General features: G+C 48.3%; 7 protein-coding genes across 7 annotated transcripts; 4 read left to right on the top strand and 3 right to left on the bottom strand.

Moving 5' to 3' along the window:
- Positions 1–1036: 1036 nt before the first annotated feature.
- Positions 1037–2263, top strand: N7443_008349 (pepsin-like aspartic protease; the record flags this gene model as incomplete). Its single annotated transcript, XM_056888405.1, has 2 exons — positions 1037–1356; positions 1411–2263. 2 exons carry the CDS (start codon positions 1037–1039, stop codon positions 2261–2263), a joined length of 1173 nt encoding a protein of 390 aa, XP_056737707.1.
- A 1025-nt stretch (positions 2264–3288) lies between these two features.
- N7443_008348 (MFS transporter) lies at positions 3289–4881 on the top strand (the record flags this gene model as incomplete). The annotated part of the gene is made up of 1 exon (XM_056888404.1): positions 3289–4881. One exon carries the CDS (start codon positions 3289–3291, stop codon positions 4879–4881), a length of 1593 nt encoding a protein of 530 aa, XP_056737706.1.
- A 408-nt stretch (positions 4882–5289) lies between these two features.
- Positions 5290–7495, bottom strand: N7443_008347 (T6SS phospholipase effector Tle1-like catalytic domain-containing protein; the record flags this gene model as incomplete). Its single annotated transcript, XM_056888403.1, has 2 exons — positions 5290–6632; positions 6691–7495. 2 exons carry the CDS (start codon positions 7493–7495, stop codon positions 5290–5292), a joined length of 2148 nt encoding a protein of 715 aa, XP_056737705.1.
- A 1143-nt stretch (positions 7496–8638) lies between these two features.
- On the bottom strand, positions 8639–10318 carry N7443_008346 (uncharacterized protein; the record flags this gene model as incomplete). The annotated part of the gene is made up of 2 exons (XM_056888402.1): positions 8639–8811; positions 8860–10318. 2 exons carry the CDS (start codon positions 10316–10318, stop codon positions 8639–8641), a joined length of 1632 nt encoding a protein of 543 aa, XP_056737704.1.
- Positions 10319–12121: 1803 nt separating this feature from the next.
- N7443_008345 (flavin monoamine oxidase family protein) lies at positions 12122–13907 on the top strand (the record flags this gene model as incomplete). The annotated part of the gene is made up of 2 exons (XM_056888401.1): positions 12122–12479; positions 12643–13907. The coding sequence occupies 2 exons, from the start codon at positions 12122–12124 to the stop codon at positions 13905–13907; spliced, it is 1623 nt and encodes a 540-aa protein (XP_056737703.1).
- Positions 13908–14397: 490 nt separating this feature from the next.
- Positions 14398–16128, bottom strand: N7443_008344 (carboxylesterase/lipase family protein; the record flags this gene model as incomplete). Its single annotated transcript, XM_056888400.1, has 1 exon — positions 14398–16128. One exon carries the CDS (start codon positions 16126–16128, stop codon positions 14398–14400), a length of 1731 nt encoding a protein of 576 aa, XP_056737702.1.
- A 2887-nt stretch (positions 16129–19015) lies between these two features.
- N7443_008343 (uncharacterized protein) lies at positions 19016–22760 on the top strand (the record flags this gene model as incomplete). The annotated part of the gene is made up of 13 exons (XM_056888399.1): positions 19016–19733; positions 19787–19839; positions 19905–20404; positions 20454–20509; positions 20573–20751; positions 20805–20977; positions 21030–21056; positions 21113–21473; positions 21549–21633; positions 21685–21743; positions 21801–22020; positions 22197–22361; positions 22423–22760. The coding sequence occupies 13 exons, from the start codon at positions 19016–19018 to the stop codon at positions 22758–22760; spliced, it is 2934 nt and encodes a 977-aa protein (XP_056737701.1).
- Between the last annotated feature and the right edge of the window lie 746 nt (positions 22761–23506).

The raw sequence follows: 23506 nt of genomic DNA, 5'->3' as shown, positions 1-23506 counted from the left end.
TGGAAGATGTAAATTTGAGTGTCTCCACGGTCCTCCTGGACGGAGGCCCAGTGGTATTCCGACGGGAGGCGCTCAACAAAGACGCATTATCCCTCTCTGGGGGTCCCGTGGGATTTCTGCAGCAACGACTAGAAAGGCAAGAAGATCAGTTCCTCTTTGAAACATGGCGAATATGCAAACAGATTGGACAACAAACCTGGTTCTTCAGGGATCGGACCTAGCTCATAGAGAGGGCTCGGCGATAAGGAGCGGGAGTAGTTTAGCTCCCCTTGAATGGTTACCTTGGCTGTGGATCACTTTATCACGGACGTCCGTCGGAATTTCTTTAGCCGCTCTGATTTTTGGCCCTTAATCACCTGTATTAGATCTAATCTCAAATGGGAACGCCGATATGCCGAATAGTCCTCACATCTGGACCCTTTTCTCCCCGGTTGGGCCACTTCCCCGCTTTTCACCAGGCCAACTCGCCAGTCTCCAGGCACGATGTCACCTTGATTGTAATCTTTGAACCCTGAAGTTTGTCATGGAGATAACGTGAGATGATCTCAAAGCTTGAGCGCGAGTTTTCTCCACTTTTTCGCGACTCTATCACTCGGACCTCTCCGAAATTTACCCAATTTGGCAATGCACTAGATCGAAGAATCCTTCTTTGTTTCCTGGTCCCCAATGCAGGATCTATGCATCTCATAAGAACATGTTATCCTGTGATCCAATGATTTGCGAGGCGAACATAGAATGTGACCCTATCCACCAGTAAGCCCTTCGCTTCGAAAGCCATCTTCGTGCCCGAGGGCTTTTAGTCTCCGTAGCTCGTGGATCGACGTTCGGGATTCCTCAGAAAGGCAACAACATGTTCTTAGTCCCCAAATGATGCGATAGACACTATCTTGGATGCTGGCCGTTGTCCCTGTCCTTCAGAAATGGCGAAGCATGGGAAAGTATATAAAGAGCCATTTGTCGCTAGGCTTTTGGCTTGCTTCATTCAGCATCAGCATCCTCTTCTCTTCCCTTGACATTGAGTCTTCAAGCCTTCACAATGGTTGTCATCAACAACGTTGCCATTACCCTCGCGGGTCTGGCCTCTATCGCCTCAGCTGCCCCTGCGACCAAGGTTGGCAGCAAGTTCTCGCTCAACCAGGTTGCTCGTCCTGCTACGAAGACCTCCAACTTCGCCGCCTCTTATGGCCGTGCTCTTTCCAGGTATGGCGCTACTGTGCCATCGCATATTCAGGCTGCCGCTGTTGCTAGTGGTGTTGCAACCACTACCCCAGAGGCTAACGACGAAGAGTATCTCACTCCTGTTACCATTGGTGGCACCACTTTGAACTTGGACTTCGACACTGGATCGGCTGATCTGTGAGTGAGCCCTTCTTCTTTGGTTACCAAGACTCCAAATTAATCAATTCTTAGCTGGGTCTTCTCTACCGAGCTCTCTTCTTCTGAGCAGTCTGGCCACTCTGTCTATAATCCTAGCAAAAGTGGAACTAAGCTGAGCGGATATACTTGGGATATTTCCTACGGCGATGGAAGCGGTGCCAGCGGCAATGTCTACACAGACAAGGTCACTGTTGGTGGCGTTACTGCTTCCAAGCAGGCCGTCGAGGCTGCCGAGCAGATTAGTTCCGAGTTCCAGCAGGACGTCGACAACGACGGTCTCCTCGGTCTGGCTTTCAGCAGCATCAACACTGTCTCGCCCAAGGCCCAGAATACCTTCTTTGACAATGTCAAGAGCTCACTCTCTCAGCCCCTCTTCGCTGTTGCCTTGAAGCACGCCGAGCCCGGTGTCTATGACTTCGGCTTCACAGACTCCTCCAAGTACACCGGCTCCATTGTGTACACTGATGTTGACAACTCACAAGGATTCTGGGGCTTCAGCGTTGACAGCTACAAGGCTGGCACCAAGTCGGGCGCTGGTTTCGACGGAATTGCCGATACCGGTACCACTCTGCTCCTTCTCGATTCCACCATCGTCTCTCAGTACTACTCCCAGATCAGTGGTGCTAAGAATGACAACAACGCTGGTGGGTACGTCTTCCCTTGCTCTGCCACTCTGCCCGATTTCAGCGTCAGCATCAACGGATACACTGCTACCGTGCCCGGCACCCTGATGAACTACGGCTCCTCCGGCGATGGCTCGTGTCTTGGTGGTCTTCAGTCCAACGCCGGTATTGGCTTCTCTATCTTCGGTGATATTTTCCTGAAGAGCCAGTACGTCGTCTTTGACTCCAACGGTCCCCAGCTTGGCTTTGCTGCCCAGTCTTAAGTCAATCTACCTTGTGGTATAAGACAGTCACTACCTTTATCGAGCACGAAACGCAAAGGGGCAAAAAAAATAAGAGTTACTATAGCAGGCGGGAATGAACTCCCAAGAATTTGAAATTTCATACCATTGTGAAATAAAATTTGACTTGTCAACTTTGTAAGCCAGAACAACCAGTTATTCTTAAATTTTAGTAGTTGAAAAGCTCTGAAGTTAGAAACAACCGTTATGCCTTGTCTTGCCTGGTGCAATTGAAGAGATATTTTAATGCTATATTTGAAGAAAGCAAAGTTCTTTATCGAAAAAATTCCTAGTAAGATTGATTAAAACGATAAAAAGAGGTATAGAAAGAGGTTGAGGGGACCATGAGAACAGTCATTCCTCAGGTTCCCTTAGGATTTCTTCCCGATCGGGATGTGCCACATGTGCAGCGGGCGGGTCCGTAGCCGGCTGCCAGGGGTGATCCACGCCGGGAGAGGCTTATCAATAGGTCTTGTCCTTTGAGATGAGATCTCACGAAAAATCTTTAGCTCGCCGATATGCGTTTCTTTGAGTTGAAGGTCTCATGTAAGCTCTGCCTGGAGACGGCCCAGTCAATATTATTACTTGCTCCTACGTTCGGCCAAACGAGAGCCGAGTCTATGATCCCATCAAGCACGTGACGTTATCTGCCCATCAAATTTCAATGTCGCTTTAACCACTCAAATAGATAAATATCCTGTATACTCTCTATTCATTTACATACCTATTAATCGCGGCCCTAGCCGACCTCCAAATCTGCGTCTAAATTCAACATAATCATCATACCTGGGCATGTGCACGGGCATGTGCACCTCACCGCTAATGACTTTACCCGTATTCTTAGGTAATATTTGAAAAAGTTTCATCACTTCAAAGGCTTCACTCTTTCAGAATATCATACAGATTGGGTTAGTTCTTCCTATTTAAGAATCTCAAACGTGCACCTCTAATATATGTAGGGGTTTCATTGTTCTCGTGGCCTTGTTCCTGACGTGAAAATCATCTCTATGGCGAATCCAGACGATGATATCGGTGTAGAGAGGCATGCCGATCACGAGGCTGAAGCCCAACATGATGATGAAATCAAAAGGTCTGCACTTGACGATGAAAATAATAGAACCATGTCCACCGCATCATCTACATACGCCGCTGATCAGATGTCACTTTTCCATGAATGTGTCTTCATCGCAACGATATGTACGGCTCAATTTACTACACAAGTGGGTCTAACCCAAACATTGGGCATTCTGCATCAGATCGGCGACAGCTTCGGTATCACGAACCCCGGAGTACTTTCTTGGTTCATTGCTGGTTATAGCTTGACGGCGGGGACCTTCATCCTTGTTGCCGGCCGGATTGGGGATCTCTTTGGGTACAAAAGAGTTTTCTTAATAGGCATGTTGTGGTTCTCTCTCTGGACAATGGTTGCGGGACTCAGTGTCTATTCGAACCAGTATCTGTTTATATTCGCCAGAGTACTTCAGGGACTGGGCCCTGCTGCATTACTACCCAACGGACTTGCACTCTTAGGAGTTTCATATCCTGCCGGGCCAAGGAAAAACATGGCATTCGCGTTATTCGGTGCCTGCGCTCCAGGCGGGGGGGTCTTCGGATTCCTCTTCTCCGGCCTGTTCACGTTAGCTTGGTGGCCGTGGACATTCTGGAGTTATGCTATCGCGCTGGCACTGCTGGCCGCCTTCAGCGCCCTAGTCATCCCAGCACAAACCCGCTCGCGAGACCAAGACAAGACGCTTAGAGAAAAGCTCCAAATGCTCGATATACCGGGAGCCATCACCGGCGTCGCAGCGCTAGTGCTGTTCAATTTTGCATGGAACCAAGGCCCGGCGTACGGCTGGCAACAGGCCTACATCTACGTCACCCTCATTCTCGGCATCCTTTTCGCAGTTTCCTTCTTTTTCATCGAGTCTCGGTGGGCCAAGATGCCGCTTGTGCCCTTCCAGGTCTTCACGGGTGATATCATATTTGTGGTTGCCTGCATTGCCTGCGGCTGGGGCTGCTTTGGGATTTGGATCTATTACTTGACGCAGTTTATCGAGGTGCTGAGGGGCGGCTCACCGTTGCTCCTGGCCGCATACATCTGCCCCGTAGCTGTCTCGGGTGCGTTCGCATCTGTGGCTACTGGCTTCCTGCTGCACCACGTTCGCGCGGCGTGGGTCATGACATTCTCACTTACGTGTTTCATGGTGGGGACCATACTGGTGGCGACGGCACCGGTACATCGAACGTACTGGGCCCAGTTGTTTGTGTGCATGCTGGTCATCCCATTCGGCATGGATACGTCATTTCCTGCGGCGACGGTCATTTTCTCGAACGCTGTTAAAAAGGAGCATCAGGGAATGAGTGCGGCCTTGGTTGCTACGGTCGTCAACTATAGTATCTCGCTTGGATTGGGATTTGCGGGCACGATTGAGGTGCATGTCAATCATGGTGGCACGACGCCTGCTGATATCCTGCTTGGGTATCGTGGCGCTTGGTATTTTGGCATTGGGTTGACTGTACTAGGCATTGGGTTGAGTTTGATCTTTGTCGCGAAAGGCTACTGGCATGACAATAAAGAGAAGCGAAGTTCAGAGCCGTGATGCCGAAAAAGAAGTGCAGGTTGGATGGATGGATGGATGATTTCATTTGGCCGACCCCTCGCCGAAGTGGTATGGAGGCAAAAAAAAACTAAAAATGTCTAGATATGAATAATTAATGGATACACTCCCCGAACGCGAATATGGAATTCTGTATATCAGGGTGACAGAGAAAGAAGCTACATGACGGCGCACCTGGGCGCCAACCCTGAGAGGCAGAATTTACCGGAAAGAGGCATCCACAAGTCAGCGTATTGAACCATATATCCCAGAGCCCTGAACGTCCCAGCACCCTAACCCCAAAATGAATATGAAGAGAAATAAAATTTGCTATCTCCAACATCGCTTCGTTTATTATAAGTAAGAGCTCCAATAAATCACACACTGAATTAAAAATAAGAAAGGAGGATACTATCGAATATGAAACTCAGATGTTTCAAGTCGGGTCTCAAGTTGGATCTCCTTAGTCTGAACATAAAACTCATCCTGCTTAGTGACGAAAGTATTACTCTCATCTTTACACATACTCGTGGGGTTGCTGGGCTTCACTGCGGCCAAAGCACGGAATCCACACCCTAGGGCCCCTTCCAGAGTAGGGGAAACTGGCTTAGGAGTGTCTTTCTTGACTTCTATGACAGCACGGCGAATGCCCTCAAGGCCAGATTTGTTGTGCTTTTCAAGCTCGTCAACGTGAGCATATGCTGCAGTTTCCTTGATTGCCAATCGCTCGTAAGAGTCTGCTCCGCCCATTTTCCACTCTTCGATAAACTTTGGAAAGCTTCCAATTCTGTATTCGAACGTTGGGTTTCCATGGCTGTCGACGGTCGAGCGACGGAGATAGTTGTAGTCAAACTCCTTGCCAATGGGATGGTAGAGTTGGACTTCTGGGCTACCGGGATTCATCGTCTTGAAATGCTCCCGTCTGTAGTGAACGACAGGATGGATGAACTCGTGGGTGTTGCCGTAGATAACAGACTTCCCGTCCTTCTCAGTCTCGACTCCTTTGCCGGGCGTACGTTTGGTCTGCCCATTGGCCCAGTACATCTTAGTGTAGCTGTCTACCATCTCCCCCAGACCCCACCGATAAACACGAAGTTTGTCGAAAGCAGGCCTGGGCAGATTAGTGCTGGGACTGAAAGGATGGATGATGCTCGAAGCAGTTGAAACTGCCACGCGCGAGCCCCATGCGCACCAGGACTCCTCCTTGAGAGCTAATTGCTGTCGCTGCCACTCCTTAAGATCCTGATTGAATTGGGCGATATATTCCTCGCGATCGGCGTAATCTTTCATGATGGCTTCCTCGTTAATGGAGAGATGGGGCCGGATCTGATCAAGCATCCAGGAAAAGGTGATGTTAGACATCTCTTCCATGTCGCCTATATTGTGAAGGGTATCACTCGAGCCTCCGCCGACGTTGACGTGATAGCCAGGGAACCAGACTTGTTTTAGCTCAGGGTGCTGCTCCAGTCGATTCTGGTACTTCACACGCTTTCGCTGGGTTCTGTTCCATATTTTGGCAAGCTCGTTGGCCTCATGGCAAGCCTGGTTAACAAGCTCGTTGGCGGCGTTTTTCTCCTTGAGAGACTGTGCGTAGTCCCGTTTGTTTTTGAATGCTTTCCTAGCCTTTTCCTCGGCATCGACCCTCTCCTTTAAGTCGCCTTTGGAGACTTGCCGAGTCGGGATATAGAATAGAGTCGGTGCAAATGCCCTGCGAGACTCGTCAAGGGCCAGAGCGTGGTAAGCGTGTTTGATGTCTAGACATATTTAATTAGAGTCTTTGTTACTTTGACTCACGAATGCAAGTTGACTTACTGACGCAGAGCTCTGTGTTTTGCCAGTAGGGTTGGTCTTTCCAGAACAAGAACTTCTGAGGGAATTTGAAACCAAACACTTCGGGCATTCCCAAAGCACCAACGGTGTCATAGACACCAACTACCTCGACCTCTTTCGTCTCATCCGGAGACCATTCGCCCTCTGCCATTTGGGTCCAACGAAGCTCCGTCTCGTTTGGGCCTCCGGCACCTTGGTTTTCATCGAGCTTGCCCCACATCCATTCATACCAAGCATCACTGCGATGGAACCGCTTTCCAGGATGATCCTTGCCATGCTGCTTGTATACTTTCCACAGATCGGGGAATTTGTTCAGGTTGCTTTGATCGCAAATTCCAATATCGGAGATCAGACCAGCGATAGTGCGCGCAGTGAAGGCACCACGGGAAAATCCGAAGCACATAATTTTATCACCTGGGTTATAATTGAGCACACAAAAGTTATATGCCTCAACAACATTGCCTTCGAGACCCTTGCCGAACGCTCCTTCGACGGCATCGCCCAGTGCCAGCGCGGTCGTACCCACACCGGAGTCGTACCAGACCACTTGCTGCCATACTCTACCGTCTTCGTCGGTACCAACTCGATTCAGTGCGCGGCAGAGTCGAGTGATATTGGACGGCACATTCTTTTCGCCCGAGACAGAGGATTGCCAGGTTCCGTCGCAGCAGATGACAATACGCTTGGGCGCCCAGGAGCGACTAATGTCTTTCTTTTGTCTCACACGCAATTCATGATCCTCGCTGTGAAGATGCTCCCCTCCAAGGGTCACACAATAGGGGTCCATTTCAACTATCGTGGAAACGAGCAGGGAAATGTATAGGTTAAGGAAGTAAGATGAAGACCCTGGAACAGGATCCTCAACCCCAGAACGACGAGGCTCTTATATTCACGAACGACCGGGTCTTTTTACCCAGGTACTTTAAGGCCTCCATTATGCTTTGGCTTATTCAGTGTGTGCAGTCTCCTGCATGAAGCCATCGCTTTTTGGCCCCAGGTTGGCTCGTCTAATATCGCCACGGCCAAGTCCGACGCTAGACCTGTTAAGGTCTTTCAGCTCCCCCCTCATTCGCGTATCTGAGGCTTTTGTTCAGCTGCGGAGTCCACACTGTCTGGCGCCAGCTGGGCTTAGCGTGATCCATAATCCAATGAGGACAAGGGAATTCCGGATATGTGATCGATAGTTCGTGTCAATCACGCGTGGACGCCTAAGACCCCACGAATGCCGCAGAACGAGCCGATGAATACGACCAAACTCAAAGCCTTCACGGGGTTCTTGTTCTGCGGATGAACTAACAATAGGACAACAATAAACGATTTCTTCAGGTCATAGCACTATAGCACCACGCCATGAATGGATCTCGGCTGCTGTGGAACCTTTCCGCCGCGCTACCACAGATCGCGTCGCGTCGGCAAGAGCAATCAACGTGCCCAGGTGGACCCCGTGCTTTTTCATCAGCTTCTCTCTAGTAATTTACCCCCCCCTCATCTTTTACCTGGGTATACTTGTCCAGGTCTACAAGCTGACACCCCGACGATTGGATGGGATACGACGGTCTTGATAGGTATCCACTAACAAGGCCTAGTGTAGTCCACAATCCAGTTCTTCCGAGATGATAATCCAAAGGGGCCTCTGCATTAATTCTTCGGCTCGTACTCAACATCTTTCTGGGGCATCTCACTAGACCTATTTTGGTTCCTTTTTTAGAATATCCTTTGAATGGGGTTGAATACCTCCGCTATGATTTAATTACGGCCGCCTATTTAGAACCGATTATGTTATATTCCTGGCCCGGCTGTAGAACATATACTCCGTAATGAAAACAGTCCGAGAACGCGACGCGACCAAAAGTGCGTGTCTCGATTGAGTTAGCCCTCTCACTTCCATTTGCATCGTCACAAAAGACACGATGCCTTTCTTCCAGCAGAACTATAATATGGCATCACGAACCACCAAAAAGTTTCTGTAGCGATTCTCCGTGGATTTCCTCATTCTTTTGCCCCAATAAAGCATCAAGACTGTAGTCATCACCATAATGACGAAGCTGATGATGCATATCTCAACAAACACGTGAGTAACGCTTTGAACATCAAGCCATGATTCTATCGATCTGTCAGCAATGAGAATTGAGGGCTAGACAGAAAACTTACGACAAACAAATGAGAAAATACACCCAAGAGTGTTATTGATGACGGAGACCCCGACCATGCCTTCGAGAATAATCTCCGGATAGGCGTCCTCCAAGTAAGCCATGGAGAGATCTCCGGCACAGCCCCACCCGAAGCCGATCATCCCAAGACCAATGTAAGGCCATGTCCACTTCCATCCCTGATCTGTACCTAATCCGAGAATTAAAAGTCCGATTGGGCTGACGACTCCTGCTGGAAGTACCAGCCATAAACGATGCTCAGCCTCGTAGGTTCCATTGTTTCTTTTTGCCATCCAGTGGACAAAAATGTCGGAGAAATAACCTCCATACAGACATCCAATTATGGCGCCAATGAGGGTCGGGACGTTCATCAGAGCAGCCGATACCTGTGAGTAGTTCCAGGGAGATTCAACCCAGTTGTCTTCTTCAATAGTCATATAGAATGTCAACCAGGCATCTTGTGCGCCCCATTGTAAGCCAGAATACCAGACCGCTGGTAATGCGAAAACTTTCATATTGTGAAACAAAAGTTTGAAGTACTGCTTGGTACCAGTTCCTTTCACATTCGGCGCAGGAGGAAATAGATAGGCTTTCCAAGTACGGCTAGTCTGGTGCCAGCTTCCATGCTCTATATCGTGACCAGTATTTTTTGATGTTGGTGTTTCACCCGAAAACTTTGGAATATCGGCCGATTCTTCCTTAGGTGAAAGGACCTCTGCCAAAGAATCGTCTGCTCGAGAAGAGATCGTAATCTGTGGTGTCCGATCGAATGATGTCTCCTCAAATCCAAGAAAGAAAACGATCAGCGTGGCAACTGAAAGGATTGTTCCAAGCCACCCAATCCATCTCCAGCCAAGTTTATCAGCAATAATACCAGCTATTAAGGGACCCAAGTAGGTTCCCACACTGGTGGCCAAGATGTATAAACCGAGGACAGATCCTCGCTGATGTTGGAAAAACAAGTCGGAAAGAGAAAGCTGGGCGGTTGCTTCGGCACAAGATTCGGATGCCCCAACAAATAACTGGTTCCACAGAGCACTTTGGGTATTCTGCGTACAGGCCAGCCAGACGGACCCAATTATTGAGAGGAGGAGACAAACAATGTAGATTACCCTCCGGCCATAGAGGGCGGGAATCGGCGAGAAAAGGAGCGTTCCATAGCCAATGGCAAGAAATAGAATTCCAGAAGACGTGTTCATTGAGCCCCATGATATGCCCAACTCATCATTCATGCCATACTGGGCCGGTGATATATCATTGGAGGTTGCGGCGGTCAGTCCGACAATAAAAAGTACAAGAAATGAATGCCAGTATTTTCTGCCCAGTGACCAATTGAGTGGGTCATTGGGAGAGTCCGTTGGGGTAGGGTTGAGGGATGTATCGACCACTTGATCAGTGGAGCTGGAATTTGTGGAGAAGTATTTGACAAAGTCGCGAAGCTTCTGATGTACAGAAGCCATGTCACTAAAGTATATCAATTTGAGTACGATTGATGATAGAAACACAAACGAGATAAATGATTGCAGATGACAAGGGGTGATTTTTATCTCTTTAGTACGCACTAGAGGCTTAAGCCTTCTGGGGAATCATGCAAATCGGGAAGTCCTATCAACACATCCGCTAGTCTCATGATATGCCGGAGAACCGTATTTCTGGTTGACTGGAATCAGAGTATAATTCACGCATGTACCTGCTTTTTTGGCCCTGGGCACAGTCTGGTTTCGAATTAAGCCTCAAATTAATATGATGAAACGGATTATTGGTCTTCCCATATAATCAAAGCGGAGATCTACCAGCAATCTATTGGTATGTTTGGCCCGAGATAAGCGTTTTAGCCCAGTAACTCCGATCTCATTGTGCCCCAGCTTAAACTATCCGTATGCGTTGCTTTCTTTTCTAGGATAGAGTACGATGAGAGGATGAAGCGAAGAGTAAATTATAAGAAAGGTCTAAGCGACAGACAGAATTCATATCTAAAGAGGTTCCCAACGGTCTTGTTTCCCTTGAACTTTCTTTAAACACCTTAGGATGGCGTACCACGAGGAGATAAGAGAGATGACACACAGGTTTCTGGCCTCTCAGGATAAGCGATAGTAGCGTGATAGTAAGGTTACCGCCGCTTGTATGCAAAGCTATTTGAGAAATGAGCTAGGAAACATTCAAATGACAACAGTGTGTGTGACAACACTCAACTCATTCATTTTCATCTTGAACTTTATCGGCCCATTCGCCTCTACCCCTCACCAAAATCACTAGCCCAAGTGCCCCAGCCACTGAGTCGCCCTGACCCCTGATTACGAATTAATGGACTAGCTATCAATGAAAGACTTTCCCTGGCTCACAATTCCATTCTAGGCCGTTTGACGTGAGAGCGTCGATCGGCTAAATGCGGGGTAAGGAACTATCCGCCTTGCTAACACGATATTGACGCGCTAGCCCTCGGATCCCGATAAATCATTTGAAGCAAAACGTTAGAAACGCGGATAGGAAGTTAACAGCGATGTCACTCTCCCCGCGAGCGCTTTGATTTGCGGCGCTAATGCGTAGGCCTTCCTAGTATGGCAAGGGGAGTCTCGGGTGAACCTTGGCGAAAGCTTGCTTCTCTAGCCGAAGGCCGTAAAGGGACATTTATTTGATTGGCCATTCATTCTTATCGAGAGGAAACTCTCGTACATGCAGCTATCACAGATATGAATATTCCAGCCCATGCATCCGCTCGTAATCCGCTTGGCAATATTGCATATTTTCAACGCGATCTTCTTAGTAGTTATGATACCATGAAAGGCCTAGCAGTAGAACTAGAAAAAAGACCCCCCAAAAATGATTGCTTCCACCGCGATGGATGGCTTACAAGTGCAGCATGGGAACACATTCCCAAGATTTCGAAGCGTGTCGCGGGCTGGCTTCTGGAATATGGGTATTTCCAACGGCGACAGATTCAAAGAGAGGATGACTCACTCCATCATTTTGAAAACGAATCAGTGGTTCAGCTTCTGACAGCAAGCCCCGCTAGGTCCTGTGACATTGAATACAGCAAAGGACATGCGCAGTGCGATAGTTCAATCATCCCCGAGACCTGATCCACCTCGCATGGACATACCAAATTTGCTCTCAAGCATGTCTACGATAAAGCGCGCCTCTCCGGCCTCTTCCTCTGACATGAACCCTATCTTGGCAGTACATTCACGTACAGGTTTTCCTCTCACTTCTCAGAAAACTTCCACCTTCTTTTCTTTGGATCTCTCGATTTTCCGGAATTCAGAATGTCTCTTCATGTCAGTTCAAATTTCATACCAGCCTCCATGGACCGGGAAGCCAACGCACGCTCTTTGTCCGCTCTTGTTCAAAAGCCACGCGTAGATTCCTCGACGCAGATGGAGCCCTTGGAAGGCGAGGAGACTTTTGTGATCAAGAGAACAGAAGCGACTCAACCCCATGCCGAACTCTCTTCCAAGACCTCTCCAAAAACAGTCCTTGTCGTGGGAGCGGGGATAGCTGGACTGCGCGCCGCATCAATCTTGAAGCGACATGGTCTCCACGTGATCGTTCTTGAGGCTCGTGACAGGATTGGAGGAAGGATCCTGACCAGCAGAAAGAGCGGAAAGCCAGCACGAGATATGGGTGCGTCTATCCGAATATGGTGTTTTCCAGAGTTTTGCAGGGGTACCTTTAACTCAATGTGGGGAACAGCTCCAGCGAGTTTCTTCTTGAGTGATAAGTCTACTTTCCACAGAATGTCCTTTGAAAGAAAGGATATAGTACTGACATTAGTGAGTGACTACAGGGGCCGCTTGGATGCACGAAACCTCCCAAAACAAGCTTGTTAAGCTGATTCCGAAACTCGGACTTCAATACTATTATGACGATGGGACACCCTTTTATTACACCTCTGATGGACGTGCTGGATCTCAGTTCAAAGCAAAGAAAGTAGTCGATGAGTTTGCAGACTATGCAGAGTGGTTTTATGAAACAAGTCCCGACGCCAAGGACAGAAGTGTCGATGAGTTTATACGAGAGTTCACCAAAGAGCATCCACTGATTACTCAAGACGAAAGACTGTGGGCTCCGCAGGTGATCAAAGAGATGGAACAATGGGTTGGAACGAGCACTACCCTGGCATCCTCAAAACACATGAACTACTTCGTTACTGAGCGAAATCTCTATATGAAGGATGGCTATGATTCCATCGTCAAATGGACGGCCCAAGACTTGCTCAAAGGCCCTGGTTCCATTCGACTGCATCAGATGGTCAAAAAAATACAATGGAGCGAGGATTCATCTTCTCCGATCCTTGTGGAATGCGCAAATCCAGAAGACGAAAGTCAAGTCCAGACAGTCTTCGGGGACGCGATTATCGTCGCAACTCCGCTGGGCACATTTCATCACAACCTAATATCATTCGATCCCCCTATCCCTCGGGACATGCAAAACGGAATCAACAATCTTAGCTATGGAGCACTGGGTAAAGTATTTTTTGAATTCAGTGAGGTATTCTGGTCTAAAAATCACGACCAGTTCATCTACTATCCTTCGCCACAGGACCCGACTGATGAGACTTCCGAGATAGTCAATGACTCAGAAGCACTCGACACTATCTTGAACTACTCTACAGTGACGGTGAATCTTTTACTAGTAGCGGACAGCAAAGAACTGTGTGTCCAGGTAGTTGAGCCACTGACACAGAAGGTGGAGGCTATCACTGACAAGAAGGAACTGTATGGGTTCTTTGAACCACTGTTCAAGCTCTTGCGGACAGAGCCCTACAAGGCCCTACCTAAAGTCACGAGCATCGAGTCCACTTGTTGGACGCAAGATGCTTTTGCTGGATTTGGGACTTATACATCCGAGAAGGTTGGCGATGATCCCGATATCTTGATAAATGCGGCGCAGAATCGCACGAAGAGCAAACTTCAATTTGCGGGTGAGCACCTGGCTATTGCAGGAAGCGGATGTGTTCATGGAGCTTTCGCAACCGGCGAGGCAGCAGCCAGGAGAATACTTGGCTCTTTGGCTGTTGAATGCAAGGAAGAACTGTTGAGTCTCGATTGAATATTTCTCTAGCTTATCAAATAAAGGTCCAATTCTACATGACTAGTTTCTCTGGTCTACGATACTATGGCTTTGCCGTTTCAGGATAGGAAGCCGACTGTTGTTCATCCTGACGTACTTCAAACAATACTAGTTGCCTGATTTCAAGCGCGCTACTCAGAGAATGACGTGCGTTGTAGTTTAAGTTGGTCTTCGAGACAAAACAACTTTGGGGTTTGATCTCGGCCGCCGATGGGCCCCAAATGTGCTTTGGACAATAAGGCTCATTTGATGAGATATAATTGAAAACGTATTTCCAGCTAACTATCCACTGGAGTTTTAATGAAATCAACAGCATCGTACACATACCTAAGCGCAGGTTCGGATTAGCCATCTTCAAAAGAATTCTTCCAGTATATGGAGCTTCATGTTGCCGGCAAATAGATCATGTCGGGCTCACTGCAATTTGAGAATGATGGACTGAGATCATAGAGTACCGCTACTATTTCAATCAATAGACAGGCCATTTGGAGAACCACTTGCGAATAAACGAAATCTTCTCCTTATCGGCTACAGCGATTGGTTTCCACGCATTTCCCACCTCCATGATTTTAGCGGAGTTGGCGCTGTTCCCCGGCCAGTGCGGCAATCCCTCGCCATTGGGGTTACCGCTGCGGATAAAGTTCACCCAGTAATCGGACAGCTTGTCCGCAATTTCGTAATCCAGAGAAGTCCAGGGCTTTTCCGTTGCATACAGGTTGTTAAAGGCATAATTGATCTCGCTCATGTGGTAAGCGCCTTCGTCCTGACCAGGCGGCGCGTGGGTCCAGTAGTAGGTGTAGGTCTGGTAGGTTCCGTTACGGGAGGTGTTTCGAGCAGAGCCGGCCAGATACTCGTTTGCCCACAGCCAAACAGACATGCGCGTCTGGTCTTGATAAAAAGTATTTTGAGACACATCGGCGCTGTGGTTGCTGTGGCCGGCTGGATAGAGCTTGAAGAATTCATCGGCAAGTCCAACGCTGCCGAATTCATATGCGTTCTGTGCTGTGTAGCTCGACACTGTCATGCCTGGGCTGGGCGTGGCTCCATTCTCGTCTCGGTTGCCGCCTGTTAGGACAGGGGCGATGGTATGATTTCCGCGATTCAGCATCTCCTGGTACGTGGCAGGAAGCACGTAGCCGTCCAAAACAGGTCGGAACAGGGGTGGCTCCATGTACGCCGAGTTGTCGGCAAAGACAGTGTTGCTGTAGGTGACATCGTCTTTGTTACCGCTTGACAAGAACAGCTCAACGGAGGCGTTCCGCGCAGCGGTGATGCTCTGAAGGCCGAGGCTCTTGAGGTATTCTACTCCTTGGCTTTCGGCCGAGCTCAGAGAGCGGTAGCTCTGGGCAATGCTACCAATGAGTGGGTTGGAGGGGTAAGTTGCACCGCTCTCCGCAATCACCTGCTCGAAGAGGCCATCTGCGAGCTCGCTATTGAGGTGGTCGAGTACCGAAGCGGCGCCCGCAGATTGACCACCGATGGTGATGCGCGTAGGATCACCACCGAACGAGGCAATATTCTCGTTGGTCCAGTGTAGCGCAGCCTGCTGGTCGACAAGCCCATAGTTGCCAGACGTTCCGCTAACTGAGACGTTGCTTAGCTCTGGGTGTGCCAGGAATCCAAGCGCACCCAGGCGGTAGTTGACGGTCACGACAACCACGCCCTTGGCTGCAAGACCAGCGCCATCGTATAGAGCCTGACTGGAAGACCCAGAGCCGAAGCGTCCACCATAGAACCAGACATAAACGGGCATCTTGCTTCCCGATTCAGCAGGAACAATGCCGATACCAGTCTCGGTGTTGTTCACGACATCATTGAGCCTCGCGGTGTCAGGCGTCCAGATATTCAGATACAGACAATCCTCGCTATAGTTGCTTGCCCCTTGCTGCGGACAGTCTGGGGCAAACTCTGTCGCGTCACGAATACCTGACCACCCAGCGACATGCTGTGGGTGTCTCCAGCGATACTCGCCTGTTGGAGCTGACGCAAATGGGATGGCCTTGAAGTTATAGACAGAGTTAAGATACTCCGACCTGTTTCCCCGAATTGTACTCTCGTATGTGTCGATATAGACTGTCGGGGACTCGGCCGAAGCAGTGGCGGAGCTAGAACCAGAGCTAGTTTCGATATTGCTTCGGGTTCCGACCACTGAGCCTTGCACTATGCCAGCCAGGGCCAGGCTAAGTAGGAGGGATCTCATTGCCATTGAATCGTGTGATGATGGTTCCCGTTTTTGCCAGCGCTCCTTTCTTTATTTATACTGCCGTAAGTGTCAATACCCGAGGTTAGCTCCTTTAATTTTGAAATGTTTGAGTGGTGTTGACGCGGCCTTATTTAAACCCCGCTGTTTTTAGGTCCCTAGACTCTTCACTGTCTTTATAGATCCCCACATCCCCGGGCCGATCCTTTCCTTCGGAGAAGTCTGCCATTTTAGGAAGCCCGGGAGGTGAGGCATTTCGAACGGGGGCGCTCAAGGCTTCAGTTTCTCTGTGCTAAGTTTATTTCCATGATTGCTATCCAATGAAGGTCGGAGAAATAAACGAAGAAGTTTCTTGAGTTTGATTGTTTTTCCTGCGTGGATTGCATTGTTGCACATTTCGGACATATTTTCTCCTGTATCTCCGAGATTGTAGATCTTGCCGGTCCCCGAGAAATTCCCACAGCCCCTTGCGGGGCGTGTTCATTCTGCCCGGTGAGTTAAATGGTATCACCGAGGTCTGAAATATTCAATTAATATCATAAGCTTGCTCCCTTTCGGTTTCATTTTGGTGGCATGATGCGTGGTTGAAAATATTACCTTGCTAGGGTGTCCGCTCGCTTGGAAATCACGTTATACAACGACGTCGAGCTCACAGACTGATTAAAAGTAAGCTTATGCCAATCAAACAGGTGAGAAAAAGGCACAGAAAAAGATGTTGAAATGCAGGAGATCTAGAGACACGGAAGCAGGAAGGAAAATCGATGATCGATTCGGAGAATCTCACTACACACTAGGGCTGTATGTACAAGCGGAAAATCAGGAAAGCAGGACATAGATATTTTGGCAAAATTTTCTACTAACGAAGGTTAGCATCTCATCGGTTGATGCCATCGTTTAGCTGATTCAAATGACGGCCGAGACAGCATCTCTAAATGGTGATCTGTCGGGCTGATCGGAATCTGGCGGCGTTGGCAGATGCCACACAGCATTTAGTAGTGTGATAGAGTATTTTTGTCTAGCGCCACCTTCAAACTCTAACCTTCCGCATCAAGATAGCTAGATGCGACTACAAGACTCGGAGTCGGCCTTATTAAAGGCGAGAGTTTTCAAATCAATCATCAGTCTAAAATGATCCATTCTGCCCCATACATTAGCTTGTCTGGCCGTAACCGAAACAAGTGTTATCCGTAAAGCGGGAAGAACGGTTAGTAGACGTCTTAGCTTAGGCTCAGTGAGCGGATCAGAGCGCTCAGGTCATGCGCCCTGAGTCTGAGCTGAGCGTTGGGGTGAGTGGCCTGAGTAAGCTACGTCAATATAATGAATGCAACACGCTAGCCCCATCACGTGTGCCCCTCCTCTTTTTGAAGCTGAATTTCTGAATTAACCAAATTTCTCGTAGGGCTGTGGCCGATCCCCACGTCTGTATCCACGAGGACCCATCCATTCCTCATATATTTAGGGCTGAGTGATATCTAAAGATCTAAAGTATTACCGCAATTCTCTATTAGGCTATCATCACACAGGTGTGATCGGCCTGATGGACGGGTCGTACTACAGCCTGCTCAATGCATCGATTGTGGGTTGGTCAATGGCATCCAGGCCAGTGTCTTTCCCCACCAGCTTAAACACTAGGCTCTGCTTCCTGTACTTGGAGCTCGATATGCCACATATTTCTGGTATGGGATGATTGTGTTGATGGTCAAGGAATGTTTAAGGGTTAGGGCCTTCAAGGAACTAAAAAGAGGTTCAAAATGACCCGCCGAAATTTCTCTAGGATGAAGTTAATGAAGACGAGGGGACCAAATGCTTTAAGCCCCTTTCTAAAAATGATCTTCACTATGAGTAGAAAATAGATGACCTAGAAGACTTTGACTGTTTTCTTGAGTAGTGGCGCTAATTACCGTCGCAATCTACTCAGTGTGATCTATTTCAGGTGCCGTGCAAACTATGAATTCTCGCGCCTTCTATTGCGTGGTCCGGCTGTTATCTAGGAAACTCTTAGAATCATTCGCTCTTAGTGCCCTATCCGCAAGCTCCCGCCTCTGAAACAGTTAGCGCTAGGGCGTAAAATTAATCTAGGGTTGATCTGGATCCAGAATTTGTCATAGCCTGCTGGCGCACGAATGGTTAGGTACCGTTTTCTCGAGTGCCCGAGCACAGCGGTTGCCGAGGAAGTAAACCATCAAACCGCAGAAGCGAAAGGAAAGCTACTAATCACCAGGCATGAATCCATCCAGAACTTCGTGCTTCGATCTTTAAACAGATAACAGAAAATGCTGAATTCTTCCTCTTTCCTCGGCCACCAATCACGCTAAGAAAAGAGGGCCGGGGATCAGATGCCAAATTCCTCCGAGATTGCCGCTTTTTCAGAACTCAGAGCGCTTTTTGACAAAAGGACAAAATATTCTAGACCCAAAGATTTATTGGCTGCTCAGATCATGCGCATGACTTCGCTCTCTTTTGCGACAGGGGCAGGAATGCGGCTAGGTCGCTAGCTCATGGGGGCCAAAAGGATTCATGAGGCTGGCACAGCTTCTACATTTCTCTTTTCATTCAAAATAATAAATAGCTTATGCACAGTATTCTGAAGTGGTGGCATACATATGATGAAAGTCAACCTGAGCCGATCAAGGTCCAATATGAGGAACCACTTTGGCGTATGCAGGCGCCGCGAGTGTAGTTGAAATGCAGCGCTAATGGAACCCGGAACCCGCAACCCGCAGCACGAAGGCGCGATACACTGCCCCCCCCCCCGCAGATCCGTTCCAGAGTTGGGGCTGGTCGTCCATACCGGGGCATATGGAATTATTTAAAAACACACGGGCACTCGCTTCTGGCTGTGTACTCGGACCATCCTCTTTGATACCTGCTACACGGCAGACACCCCATGATGGAAGCGCCATCTTCAGACTTCAACTTCTCGTTTAGCTCACAATCCGAAGTGGTATTGACCCCTTCATCTTCATCTCGAGGCAGTCATGAAGGAGGTTCTGCGCTCAATCCACAAACCCCGAGATCGATTCCTCTCTTCCAAGCTTTGAGCCTCAACGATTCCCCAGGCTCGATGCTTTCACCTCAAGCTCGGTCATCAAACACGTTGCTAAGCCCGGGTAGCTCGAATGCCACTTATGCCCAGCAGCATAATGCTTCCCCAAGTCCGAGTCCAAGGCCTGCGCCAGTGCCTTCATCTCATGGTGGCCGACAGGCTGAGAGGAGTCGCTCGATATTTTTTACTCCAACCCGAGCAACTCCGCGAATCCCGGGTGCTTTTCCTGAGTCGAGTGTCGGCGAGGAAGCTTGCCCTTCCGGAAGAAATGCTGCAGAAAATGAGGAAGACTCAGACAGTGATGAAATGCCCGACGCCAGAACTGGCGATCTCCGTGAAGAGGAACTTCCTCCTGCCCCGGTTTATAAAAGTCGACTTCAGGATGGCCTGAAGGATGTTAAACGCGAACTGGGCATTCTTGCCGAGATGATGGGAATCTCTCGGTTGAGCGAAGAGCATTCTTCAGATCTACATGCCTTATGTAGGGATACCAAGAAAATGAGCATGTTTAAGTACCCAGAAACTCGGACGGTGGGTTTTATCGGCGACTCTGGTGTTGGTATGGCATTCAAATGACTCTATGCGTCATTTTTGATTCTGATTCTTGACCAGGGAAAAGTTCTTTGATAAACTCGTTGCTTGATCAGCGGAGCCTATCACGCTCAGTATGTGTCATTTCATCACTTATTCCTCCAGTAAAAAATGCGGGTATGTTAACAATTATACACAGAGCAGCGGAGGCACAGCTTGTACCTGCGTGGTGACTGAATTTCGACATGTTGATGAAGATCACACCGGACCGTTCACGGTTGAAGCACAGTTTATGACCTCGGAAGAAATGAAAGAGCTACTGAACGAACTTCTTACAATGTTCCGTCAATTTAATGTCAATCGATTCTTCCGAGACCTGCAATCGCAAGAGGAACAGCAAAAGTGTCGAGATGAGGCTGTGAGGGCCTGGGAAACTTTTGAATCTTTGTTCAACAGCCAACCGGCGTTGACGATGGAGCACCTTTCCGAGGATTATGACGGGGCTCATTCAGCTATTCTCGCGCAGTTGGAACGGTGGGCCTCTGCTGGCCTAGCATGGCGACCAGGTGGACTCGATGCGCTTGGGTATTCTGCGATTGCAGGTGATATTGAGGATTGTAGAGTCATTCTCGATATGCTAACTGCCAGTAACATTGATAATGGCAAACCTGCAATTTGGCCATTCATCAAGCTGATCAGGTTAGTGATACTCTCCTTGGAAAGAACACATTTTCTGATAATCTCGCAGGGTATATCTCAAATCACCGATTCTGAAGAACGGCCTGGTGCTCGCTGATCTACCTGGTATGCGCCAAGAATATCTTTGCTGCACTCAATGTAGTCAGGCTTAGACTAACCCTAAACTAGGCTTCAGTGATCTGAACTTCGCCAGAGTTCGAGCTACTGAGCGGTATCTTTCTCATAGCTGTGATGAAGTCTTCGTCGTGGCGGACATTGCCCGCGCCTGTACAAACGCGTCAGTTCAAGACATTTTGCGAAGATGCAAACCAGATCAGCCAAAAAGGATCATCTGCACGAAATCGGAGGTATTGGTAGTGGTCGCTTATGCGGAGAGGTGGTTACTGATCTCTCTTCTTAGGACATTTCACCTGAAGAATCTGCCCGTGGTGATAATTCGCATGCTCTTCGGGTCAAAGAGATGAATAAAGAAATTCAGGCTGTCCGAAAAAAGGCTGAATCAACCGAGTCCAAGGCACGGAAAGTGTCGTCCACAAGACGATCGGAACTGGCAGACCAATCATTGATGCTACGGTGAGTCCTTGGTCCTAAAATGCGGCAATCCCACTCGCTGACTTTATACTAGTGATAAGGAAAAGGAGTTGAATCTCAAGTAAGTTACTTATGTTTTAGGCTCGGTCCTTGTCGGCATACTAAACAATTGGCCAGTTTGACAAAATTCCTCATCACTCAGCGAAACTCCCTGATATCGCAAATTCTCATCAAAAGACACCGCGATGTGCAGGTGTTTTGTGTCAGTAACACACTCTACTCCGAGTACCGCTTCAGCGGAAAGAGCGAAGAAGAGGCATACGTTGATCTTGCGGGTATTCGGGAGCTGCGCCGGTACTGTCACTTAGTACCCGCCGAGGCTCTTATGCACTCAGCATTCGTATTCTTGAATATCCATGTGCCAACACAGCTGGCCTCTCTGCGTCAGTGGACTTTATCCGGAACAGATTCGGTGACGGGTGGAAACGCCGCTAGGCTTCGAGAAGTTCTGGAAAATGCACAGAATGGTTTGAACCAGGTATTTTTGACCTAGATGAACATATTAGGCCATGAGCAGCGCCTTGAAAGATCCAGAGTTTCTGATGGTCAATAGGAACTCATTTCCAACCAGGGATTGGCTCATCAAGCGCGCGTGGGCTTGGCCAGTCTATTTGAGGAACATATTACCAACATGATTCGTGAGTTTTTTTAATTCAATATGTTTGGACCCTGGTCTCATAAAACTTCAGGGCAATATCAAACTCGCTGGACGGCCGCAAGTATTGAGATCAGCCAGGAATGGACAGTAGTAGGTTTTCTCAAACCATTTTCTGACTATACGACTCGGCTCTAACATCGCTTACAGATGGCCTGGCCAACCTATGCTGCCTTTTGTCGTAATTTTGGCGATCACGCAACTAAAGCTGTGCCTAAGGGTCGCTGTTGGAATGACGAGTTACTCCAGCCAGCAAGAGACCAGCTAATTCTCAATTGGGACACCTTAAGGAATTGGCTGCATATGCAAGAAGGAAACATGGCGAGAGATGCTCGCACAATCTTTGATAGATGGAGTGGGGAAATTGGAGGTAAGTCACTCTTTTTGGGAAAAGAAGCTTCGTCACCCAGGTGCTGCGGTGGCATGCTCATTTCATGGCTTTTTCTAGCGCATATTCATCTTGCACCATGCGCCCTCGAAAATCTTCAACGAATCATGGAATTGAGAAGAAAATGCATCCAAGAACATGTTTTGAATTCTTTGCAGAAGATGACGCAGACCTCAGAGTACAGATCTCCGTGCATATACCATGGAAACAGTGTGCTAACTCGTTCATTAGAAACACCATGCGAGACATGGCTCATGGTCATGCCAGCTCGTACATTTCAGGATTGATGCAACCTGCTTATACCCAGATGAACCTAGAAGGAGGTAAGTTAACCTTTCTACTCCGGGTTGCATTTCAAATCAGCTTATTGGTTAATTTATACAGGGACTGGAAGTGACAAGCGCCGAAAGAAAATCATGAATGACCACCTGACGCATTCGATGCTCTTTGCCAAGTTTTCGAATGTTGCTGGCAGAGAATACACAGGGGCCCTGAATGAGTGTTTTGATGATCTGCAGAGAAAAGTGACCGAGGAGGTAGAGAGTATGGCGAGAGATTTCAATGTGGTGATTGCAGCCGAAGGTCAACGTTCAGAGGCGGAAGAGGCACCCGCAGTAGTAGATGCCCTCAGATCTCGATTTGAGGGCACAGAGGCAATCTTGGAAAGGGCCCAGGTGATCGTGCAAGAACTCAATCGGGAGACTACCCACGATGTTGTCTAAATTGTATTCTCCATGTTATTTCTTTCATAACTCAGCCAATTTGAATCAATCAAGCCTTTTAGAGCGCAGGTGGATTAGGTATCGTCATAAACGAAATTGAGAATGAACAAAAAGACGCTTCGAAGATGCCCAGGAAATCCTTTGGAAAGATGTTCACAAGGATTAGAAGACGCGATGGTCAGGCCCTGTACACGACAAGTTCGGGATCCCATTGGTTCAAAAGGTTCCGACGCGTCAACATCGATCGATGTTGAGGATATAACGTCAGGACAACAAAACGTCGTGGGCTCCTGGCAATTCCACAGTGGAGAGCAACGTAAGTGAGACAACCGGATGCGGGTTTTGTCAAAGTTTCAGGACCGATCAGGTAGAAAGAAAAACTAAAGACTGGACAAATACTCAGCGAATAAATCGATCAAGATGCTATTTAATTTGAACTCTGTATATTCCAATCCCAATCCCATGCCAGACACTAAATCCTTCACCGAAACCAAATATCCACTGGTATACCAACAAGAAGCAAAGAACCCGAACTAAATAAAACGACAAAGAACAGCAGACCAAGCCAAAGAACCTCTAACGCCCTGCTAGCCGGAAGGAAAAATGCCCCTGACCGAGCGGGACAGGTCGACATGAAAACGAAAGACAGAAAGGAAACTATGCTAATACGAATCGAAAAATCATGCTCATCAAGGCTGTGCGACGACGAGTTCGAATATCTTGTAGCATGTGTATGATAGTTGTAT

Source organism: Penicillium atrosanguineum (genome assembly GCF_028827265.1).
Source record: "Penicillium atrosanguineum strain IBT 20685 chromosome Unknown utg000007l_segment0_segment0, whole genome shotgun sequence".
NCBI classification, from domain to species: Eukaryota; Fungi; Ascomycota; class Eurotiomycetes; order Eurotiales; family Aspergillaceae; genus Penicillium; species Penicillium atrosanguineum.
Note: the sequence above shows the minus strand (reverse complement) of the source record. Positions and strands in the feature narration are given on the sequence as shown.